Source organism: Protomyctophum parallelum (genome assembly GCF_964188405.1).
Source record: "Protomyctophum parallelum genome assembly, chromosome: 17".
NCBI classification, from domain to species: domain Eukaryota; kingdom Metazoa; phylum Chordata; class Actinopteri; order Myctophiformes; family Myctophidae; genus Protomyctophum; species Protomyctophum parallelum.
In genome coordinates this window covers 46,155,057-46,165,056 of record NC_139719.1, presented here as the reverse complement: position 1 = coordinate 46,165,056, position 10,000 = coordinate 46,155,057, and the positions used below count along the sequence as shown (strand labels likewise).

General features: G+C 44.6%; 3 protein-coding genes across 3 annotated transcripts in view; all 3 read right to left on the bottom strand.

Moving 5' to 3' along the window:
- LOC310875200 (protein TANC2-like) overlaps positions 1–1,175 on the bottom strand; it is an 86,344-nt gene extending 85,169 nt beyond the window's left edge. The window contains exon 1 of the mRNA XM_083788344.1: positions 1,140–1,175. The gene's annotated coding sequence lies outside the window, so the exon portion shown is untranslated. The remainder of the gene's footprint in view (positions 1–1,139) is intronic.
- A 5,966-nt stretch (positions 1,176–7,141) lies between these two features.
- On the bottom strand, positions 7,142–8,224 carry LOC310874812 (kelch domain-containing protein 3-like; the record flags this gene model as incomplete). Its single annotated transcript, XM_083787679.1, has 1 exon — positions 7,142–8,224. The coding sequence occupies one exon, from the start codon at positions 8,222–8,224 to the stop codon at positions 7,142–7,144; it is 1,083 nt and encodes a 360-aa protein (XP_083643805.1).
- Positions 8,225–8,590: 366 nt separating this feature from the next.
- LOC310874811 (transmembrane protein 180-like) overlaps positions 8,591–10,000 on the bottom strand; it is a gene marked incomplete at its 3' end in the record, with an annotated part of 19,120 nt that continues 17,710 nt past the window's right edge. The window contains exons 3-4 of the mRNA XM_083787678.1: positions 8,945–8,949; positions 8,591–8,628 (exon numbers count right to left, since the gene is read on the bottom strand). Coding sequence (XP_083643804.1) covers positions 8,591–8,628; positions 8,945–8,949 — 43 coding nt within the window. The remainder of the gene's footprint in view (positions 8,629–8,944; positions 8,950–10,000) is intronic.

Here is a 10,000-nt window from a genome sequence, read left to right as displayed (position 1 = left end):
ACTTTGCGGCCCTCACGTCTAGTAACATTCCATTTCCTCCACGGACATACAACATGAGAGGACAATAGTATTACCAGAAACACTGACACTTTCATGGGAGCCAAACTCACAGTGGAAAAGTGCAATGAATACATGGCAGTGAACGGAGCCGGCTGGACCAGCTCATAACAAACACTATTCATGAACGGTTGAGACCTTTTGTCATATTTAATCGGTTCAGGAATATAAACGAAGACATGTCAATCACTTGCCTTTCGATGTGCACAGAGTGCACAGTATATAATTATATTTGAGGATCTAAACAGCAGCAGGCCTCGTTTCTGGCTCCGAAGCAGTGTTGTTTTTGTCGACTAAAACTAAGACGAAAAAAATGTTCGTCGACTACCTTTTTCCACTGACGGAAACTAAATGTAAACTAAATGAAAACTAAGCTACGATGACTAAAACTAAGACTAAATATACTGACAATTTCGTCAACAAATAAAAACTAGACAAAAAATGTTAGGAAGGGACTAGTGGACAAGAGATCCAGTATAAGTCATTTTACACTTGGTTGCATGCTGGAAATGGCCGATCTACAAGCTCACAACGCGTCGCAGTAGATCGGCTATTTTCAGCAAGTGTAAAAACACTCATTACGACGGCACCAAGACCCACTACATTTTAGTCGACTAAATCAACTGTAGATTTAGTCGACTAAAATCTTATGACATTTAGTCGACTAAAACTAGACTCTAGACTAACACTAACACTAAGACATTCCAGGTGACTAAAATGTGACTAAAACTAAATGAAGTTTCAGTCCAAAGACTATGACTAAAACTAAAATAGAAATTTGCTGCCAAAAACAACACTGGTGCAACACAGCAGACAACAATGTGTTACATGTCTTCTGTTGTTTTCCAGAAGCGATTACTTTACAAAAGGTCTCAGTCATTTAGAAATATATAATATATACTGTATAATATATAAATAGAGCTGGTCACTGAGCTCTCATTGACTCCAGTGCATTCTGCCGAACTTCCAAGACTGCGTCCATGAAAGTGTCAACATGGCGCAGCCCATGAAGCACGTGACCACCATGTCCTCTCCTTCTCTAAGCTATCCTTGGTTTTCGGAAAGGCGGGAAAAACTCTCACCAGAGCAGAACGGGTCCAGCTCAGGGTCGTCGTTGTCGTGGTGGTGGGCGGAGCCAAACTCTGAGTGGGAGGAGCCAAGCTCTGAGGGCGGGATTCGAGGGCTCTCCACAAACTTAGCCTTACGCAGGGGAGCTGGGAGAGAGAGAGAGAGAGAGAGAGAGAGAGAGAGAGAGAGAGAGAGAATCTGGATAAGCGTAGATCAGAAACAAACAATTTCTTTGTACGAACGCACCCTGGGCAAGGCCTACGCTGAAAAGACCATCAGCGGAAGTCGCGGGACTTTAGCGGAAGTATCGCCCCCAAGGAAATGACGTCGATGCTTTGCAAATCAGTTTACATTCTCCTGCGAATGAAACAAGTGCTGTGATTGGTCGGGATAATATCGTATCCGGAGGAAATACATTCGACGCCGATAGCTTCTCTGCCTTACGTTGTGACCAGGCTTTACTTTATGCTTCCCTGCCTTACGTTGTGACCAGGCTTTACTTTATGCTTCTCTGTCTTACGTTGTGACCAGGCTTTACTTTATGCTTCCCTGCCTTACGTTGTGACCAGGCTTTACTTTATGCTTCTCTGTCTTACGTTGTGACCAGGCTTTACTTTATGCTTCCCTGCCTTACGTTGTGACCAGGCTTTACTTTATGCTTCTCTGTCTTACGTTGTGACCAGGCTTTACTTTATGCTTCTCTGCCTTACGTTGTGACCAGGCTTTACTTTATGCTTCTCTGCCTTATGTTGTGACCAGGCTTTACTTTATGCTTCTCTGCCTTACGTTGTGACCAGGCTTTACTTTATGCTTCTCTGCCTTACGTTGTGACCAGGCTTTACTTTATGCTTCTCTGCCTTACGTTGTGACCAGGCTTTACTTTATGCTTCTCTGTCTTACGTTGTGACCAGGCTTTACTTTATGCTTCTCTGCCTTACGTTGTGACCAGGCTTTACTTTATGCTTCTCTGCCTTACGTTGTGACCAGGCTTTACTTTATGCTTCTCTGTCTTACGTTGTGACCAGGCTTTACTTTATGCTTCTCTGTCTTACGTTGTGACCAGGCTTTACTTTATGCTTCTCTGTCTTACGTTGTGACCAGGCTTTACTTTATGCTTCTCTGTCTTACGTTGTGACCAGGCTTTACTTTATGCTTCTCTGTCTTACGTTGTGACCAGGCTTTACTTTATGCTTCTCTGCCTTACGTTGTGACCAGGCTTTACTTTATGCTTCTCTGCCTTACGTTGTGACCAGGCTTTACTTTATGCTTCTCTGCCTTACGTTGTGACCAGGCTTTACTTTATGCTTCTCTGTCTTACGTTGTGACCAGGCTTTACTTCATGCTTCTCTGTCTTATACGTTGTGACCAGGCTTTACTTTATGCTTCTCTGTCTTACGTTGTGACCAGGCTTTACTTTATGCTTCTCTGCCTTACGTTGTGACCAGGCTTTACTTTATGCTTCTCTGCCTTACATGTGACCAGGCTTTATTTTATGCTTCTCTGTCTTACGTTGTGACTAGGGTTGGGATTCGGAACCGGGTCCATTTCAGACCCGGTTCCGACATTGCGGATCCGGAGCCGGTTCCATCGTTTTTTTATTAACGGTTCCCCAAACGGTTCTCATCAGTCGTCATTTAGCTCCGCTGTGTCTGTGCAATGTGCATGCATGCAAGCAGAGCCTGAGGTGACGTCACCCCACCTAAAGGAGTGTGTGGGGTCGGGGAGGATACGCCCACTGTTCTGTGCATTCAGCGACCGCTCACCGCTGCGGAGCGAGTGATGTCGAAGAGATCTCCAAAGTGTGGTTAACAGAGAGGGAAATGACTCTGATGCTGAGCACGCAAAGTGGAATTAAGCAATATTACACGAGAGGGTGTTGTTTAACGTGGTTATTGCCACGACAGTGATGCGGTCAGGAACGAGACGAAGTCGAGTTCCGCAAGCATCACTGAAGTGGCAATAATCACGTTAAACAACACCCTCGAGTGTAATATTGCTATTCTACAACAGTTACCCTTAAAACAAAGAGAATCGCTGAAAAAAAATATTTTTTTAATGACAGATGTAGTCACTACGACCACAAATGTCCAAAGAAACTAGCTAGCCTAGCCACCGAGTTTGATAGCGCTCTGGGAGAACAGAGCAGCTGCATTCTTTGTTTTGATTAGGTGGTGGTGTGTGCTGGTTAAACCACCGGCTAGAAGGCTGTTTCAACCAATCAGATTGCTTCCTCTTAACGACCTGTTGTAGAATAAATGTTATGCTATAGTTCCCTGCAAAGGTTGTTGCAACTTGTACCAGTTGCACGTCCACATTGATGAAACAACTCAAAATCAATACGCCTACACGAGTCCACAACTCACGAGAATAATCTAGGCAAATCGCGTTTGAGAGCCATGCGGACTCCCCGCAGCTCCACCACAGCCGGCGGGGGATGAGGATGATGCAAGGCTGGTTCACTTTCCCCAGGCTAGTAACGTAATAGAAAATAAAAACTACTAATGTCTACAGAGCTTTTCATTAGGTGTATTGTACAACTGTTGTTAATGGTGTTAATTTAGAACGCCAATGTCTCGACGTCTTTCTGTCTGATATTTTATGAATCATGCCAAATCAATTTTCTGCACTTATTTTTTACAACTTATAAGCAACTCAACTGCTTTTGATTTGGCTCTAAATTAATCGCGTGACTGTTGAGAGCCCAGCGTTTAGGTGCATATACCTCCATAGATTGATTAGCCTACTTTATAAACAGTTTGCAGAAAAAAGCACAGGAACGTAGCCTACAGTTCAATACAAGGTCTGCTAAAAGGATTTATTTATTCCAAGAAAGCACTATTTGTTTCCATTAGGGTAAGGGGTCCTTCATATTAAATTAATCTGAACATTAAAGACAACATTTGTCACCACAACAATATCATTATTGCAATGTGTACTGTATTTAATATACAGCAAATTGCAATATAGAGTAAAAATGATATTGTTGTGGTGGCTAGCTGGTGGTGGTGGTGGTGAAGTTTAAATAATAGTGCCACCTCATACTTGTAAAGTGCATTTTCAATAATTTAATTAATTCATTTGTTTTTATTATGTACTTGGTTAGGTTAGTTATAATATAAGCATCATTTATGTCAGAAGAAAAGGGGAAAAAATAATATTAGGATCCGTTAAGGGAACCGTTAGGAACCGGAACCGTTAAAATCCTAACGAATCCCAACCCTAGTTGTGACCAGGCTTTACTTTATGCTTCTCTGCCTTACGTTGTGACCAGGCTTTACTTTATGCTTCTCTGCCTTACGTTGTGACCAGGCTTTACTTTATGCTTCTCTGCCTTACGTTGTGACCAGGCGTTCACACACCTTCACATAGATTGTGCATTACCTTCACCCATTCACACACACATTCACACACCTTTACATAGACTGTGCATTACGTTCACCCATTCACACACACACACGTTTCCATAGACTGTGCATTACGTTCACCCATTCACACACACACGTTCACACACGTTTCCATAGACTGTGCATTACATTCACCCATTCACACACACGTTCACACACCTTTACATACTGTGCATTACATTCACCCATTCACACACCGATGTCGAGAGAGAGAGAGACAGAGAGAGAGAGAGAGAGACAGAGACAGAGACAGAGACAGAGAGAGAGAGAGAGAGAGAGAGAGAGAGAGAGACAGAGAGAGAGAGACAGAGAGAGAGAGAGAGAGAGAGAGAGAGAGAGAGACAGAGACAGAGACAGAGACAGAGAGAGAGAGAGAGAGAGAGAGAGAGAGAGAGAGAGAGAGAGATACAGAGAGAGAGAGAGAGAGAGAGAGAGAGAGAGAGAGAGAGAGAGAGAGAGAGAGAGAGAGAGAGAGAGAGAGAGATACAGAGAGAGAGAGAGAGAGAGAGAGAGAGAGAGAGAGAGAGAGAGAGAGAGAGATAGAGAGAGAGAGAGAGAGAGAGAGACAGAGACAGAGACAGAGACAGAGACAGAGACAGAGAGAGAGAGAGAGAGAGAGAGAGAGAGAGAGAGAGAGAGAGAGAGAGAGAGAGAGAGAGAGGAAAACCTTGGGTTCTTTGGAAGGTGTTGAAAGGCTTTCCTTTTTAATTCAAAGTCTAAATTTAGGATATTCAGGAATTCTCCCGATTTTATTGAGACGGCGAGGCAAATACGTGGAGCCATGCAGTTCTCACCCACAGCCACAGGGGGAGCAGTTGCTGAGTGATTCATTCATTGATTGATTGATTGATGTATTGACAGTTTGCAGAATTACAGCACGTTTCAAAGCACAGCTCAATACAAAGACTGTTAACTGTGAGTGGACGACACCATAAAGCGTTAATTACACTTGAGGGGTCCACCTTGTTCAATTCATCAAGACATTTAGAGACGTACAAATAGACACTTCTATTTAGCCAAAGAACAGGACAGGACCCATTTTGGTGTCAGCATCATGTTATGCTTTAGCTATTGAAAAATAGCAGATCTACAAGCTCGTAGCGCGCCACTCGGTGGCGCGCTACGAGCTTGTAGGTCTGCTATTTTTGAAAAAAATCGAAGAACGACTGACATTTCTAGAATCTGATCTCAGGTCAGAATGGGTTATAATCAGACCAGTGTGTGTGTCCAGTGGAAACCTCGTATGAATCTGATCTCAGGTCAGAATGTGTTAAGCCGCATGGGTGTCAGAGTCAAAGCCCGCGGGCCAAATGTGGCCCGTCTGCCTTACCTTGAACAACAGGCCAATCACACAACAGACAAATTTTTTTTCTTTCTCTTATTCGCGCCGCTCGCGTTCCCAAGGTCATCGGGGTCATCGGGGTCATCGGGGTCTCAGGTCTCTCGAACTCCACACCCCTCACTCGGGTGACCCAGGTGGGGGTGATCAAGTCCCGACTTACGTCCCTGCAGTAGCTATACCCTCCATCAGTCCCATTAGTGAAGAACCAGGGACACACAATCCGCTGCCCCAGAACTACTCTGCCAGGGCTGGGAGGTAGGCTACACATCTGGCACATGGAGGGACTAGGAGGCTCTGTGGGTTGTCTCCTGTCCGGGCCCCTCCTACGTCTCACCAGGTCCACTCCTGCTCTCACCGGGCCCAGGACCTGTGCGTCGCACCAGAGTCCTCCCAGCACCAGACACTTCATCCAGGAGTGGTGGGCAACGGTTCCGCAGACTCCACCCCAGCGAGGAGGTGGAGCTGCGGGCTCCGCTTGCTGCATGAATGGCCCTCTAAAAGCTGGACATAAAGTCCATGACGGTTCAGAATGGGGTAAAAAAAAAAATCAATCGCACACTTACGTCATTTGCCATTTGACTTGGCAATTTGATGCACAGAAGAATACCCGTCATACAAAGTCCATAGACTTAGCCACACACATGACATCATATAAAGTCCATAGACGTATCCACACACATGGCATCATACAAAGTCCATAGACGTATCCACACACATGACGTCATACAAAGTCCATAGACTTGTCCACACACACACATGACGTCACAAGCCAAACACACAAAGCCAGGCGTTGGAGGGGTAAGTGTCCCTCAAAAAAATCACACTCATGTGAAGTGAGCGGTGCTCTTATCATCATACAGTGAGCGCTGCCTTTCATCAAGATGATGAACGACAATGACGTCATCATATCAAATCAGCCAATCAAATCATCACATTCGGTGCTACAGAGACACACAAAGCTGTGCATAAGAGAGGCCAGCTCCGCTCAAGAAAATAAAAACCCAACCCAGGTAGGATGTGTAATTGACGTCATACTTCGGCACTTCGGTGCAATCTGAGCTCAGTCCAAATGAAAGCATTTATTTTATTGAGCATAGTTACGTTGACAGAACGGCACAGGAGGATGAAACACGCACAACATGACAACCTTGACTTGGGCCGAAAAACTTACGCCCAAATACGGAGATGACTGGCGTCACAGTGGTGATGTCATACTGTACATGAGTGATGTCATTATACTGGTGGTCACATGGAGTCTGGTTTAGTTGACTCAATGTCTTCTGGTTTTCCTTTTTCTAGTGACCTTGTTGGCAGTGAGCACACTGTTGGTTGTCATGGCTACCAGTTCCCACCTGATGTCGTGTGGGAGTTCTGATTGGTCCAGACCGTACTGAATAACTGCTAGTTTACATAAAGTCTTAAGAGAAGGACTCAAGTCTAAGATGAACAGCTTATCAGAGTTAGTGTGAGTTCCTTTCCTTCCTCCAAAGAGGATGATATGATCTCCCACAATGCAACAGCGCATACCATACAATGGACCTGGTCCTTTCCCCTTGGGCTCAACCTTCTTCCAGGAGAAGGTCTCTGGACGGAACTTCCACACATCATTGAGGGGCTTATTGTTACAGCCACCGAATATGTACAGCTCTCCATTGTAGGTAAAGGCTGAATGACACCAGCGTCTTTCTGGAAGAGGCTGTGCAGAAGGTGTGTTCAGCCAGAGGTCTGTCTCTGTGTCAAACACACTGATGGTGTTGTAGTCCTGACCCCAATAGCCCCCAAATACAAACATCTTTGTCCCGATGATGGTAGCAGAGTGACACCATGAAGTAGGAGGTGGAGTTCCTCTGGTGTTAATTAACGTCCAGACCATTGTGCTGGTGTCCAACTTGTACATGTCATTAGTGACAGTCTGGATGTCTCCTCCATAGATAAACATGACCTTCTCCAACACACAGGCTGAGTGGTCCCTCCTCTCCTCTGGAACAGCTCCAGAAACCCTGCTGGGTTTGAACCATATGTGGGCGTCCACATCAAATGCATAAAGCACATTGTAGTACTCCTCTCCCCAGTTTCCTCCCCAGATGTAGACTGTATCTTCTACCAACACAGCTGTGTGGCCGTAGCGCCTGGATGGAACCTCAAAGTGACCGTCTCCTCTTCCAGGACTCACTGGAGGTAACTTCTTCCAGGATAAAGACATTGTGTTGAAGACATGGACATCCATCTGTTCCATGTTGTTGGTCGCTCCATCATAGGAGCCTCCAAAGGAATACAGTTTGTTCCTCACTGCTACGGCAGCATGACAGACTCGCTTTGGTCCTCCTGCTTTGGAAACGGTCCAAGACAACATCGCTCAGTCTGTCTGTCTGTCTGGTTCCGTTTGTCTGTCTGTCTGTCTGTCTGTCTTCTCTCTCAATGTCTACAGTCATTTTCAACGCGGTGCATCATCTTATATATCTTCTGGTGTGAAATCACACGCAACACAAACTGTTGCCGTGCACGCCTTAACGATACCAATTCACACAGCAATTCTCATCTGCACCTTTTGACTCTGATCTGGCGACACCAGGACAATGGTCTGTGTGTCATATTCTGCTATACTTGTGGGGACATTTGGTCCTCTCTAGTGCAAGGGGATTTATCTCCTCGGTCATCACATTAAAAAAAGGAACCAGGAGGAACTGGCTCCCAGTGCACAAAATAATTGTCTTTATTATCAGTTCACACTGAACTGTGTCTTGCGACCCAGCAGCCCTGGATGCAGAAACACATATCATTTCACACGTAACAAAACAATATAGACATGAAAACAAGAGCAATGTCCACCGCTTAGATTCCCCCGTGGCTACTACAACTCCTGATTAAGCCTCAAGGTGGACTGGTGGACAAAAGGACCTCTTTAGTCTGACCTTACTGTACGCTGGGACACCATATCGAACTAGTGTTTGGGCTGATATTCCTTTAGTCTGACCTTACTGTACGCTGGGACACCATATCAAACTAGTGTTTGGGCTGATATTCCTTGCTAACCTTAGGATGCTGTTATCACACGTGGATGAGCTGGAAGTACCCTCACTAAAAACGCCGGGACAACGCTCCACACGTCCCAAACTCTTCTCCCTTCTGGCTCCAAAACTGTGGAATGCACTTCCCATTGCAGTCAGAACTGCAGCATCACTCCCAATCTTCCGCCGTAGCCTGAAAACCCACCTTTTCAGACTCCATCATGGCCCATAGCACTTATCCTACGCCCTTAGATAGCATTCATGTAGACTTAGATAGCATTTGATACAGACTTATAGCATGTTATGTAAACAGCACTATAATTGCATCGTATATAGTCATAGCACGCCATAGTACATATGTATAGCATAGTAGTATATAGTTTATATGTATAGTTTATGTTTATGTATAGTTTATATGTATAGTATTATATGTATAGTCTCATAATATAGATATTCCACTGTTACTTTCTTAGCTTACGCATGTTTCATGATAAATGCTTTTTATGTGATGTATTCCCATGCTTTTGTTCTTGCTTAATGTAAGTCGCTCTGGATTAAGAGCGTCTGCTAAATGCCTACATTGTAAATTGTAAATTGTATGGAGGGATGTCCACGTTTCCCATCCCATTTCCATGTTAGCCGAAACCGAATACAGATACCAGAGAATAATATGTATAATAATAAACAAATAAAAAAGTCCACCGACTGGGAATAGTGTTTATAGCTATCTAACTATATATCTCGTGTTGTGTATATAGCAGGCTCCTCACTCATAATGTGCACTTGCAGTTTGGGCAACACCCCCCATTGAGACAAAGCGGGGTGCCTATGGGCTATAGTTCCACACATTGGAACTATCCCATTGAGACAAAGCGGGGTGCTATGGGCTATAGTTCTACACATTGGAACTATCCCATTGAGACAAAGCGGGGTGCCTATGGGCTATAGTTCCAAACATTGGAACTATCCCATTGAGACAAAGCAGGGTGCTATGGGCTATAGTTCCACACATTGGAACTATCCCATTGAGACAAAGCAGGGTGCTATGGGCTATAGTTCCAAACATTGGAACTATCCCATTGAGAAAAAGCGGGGTGCTATATTTGCTATAGTTCCACACA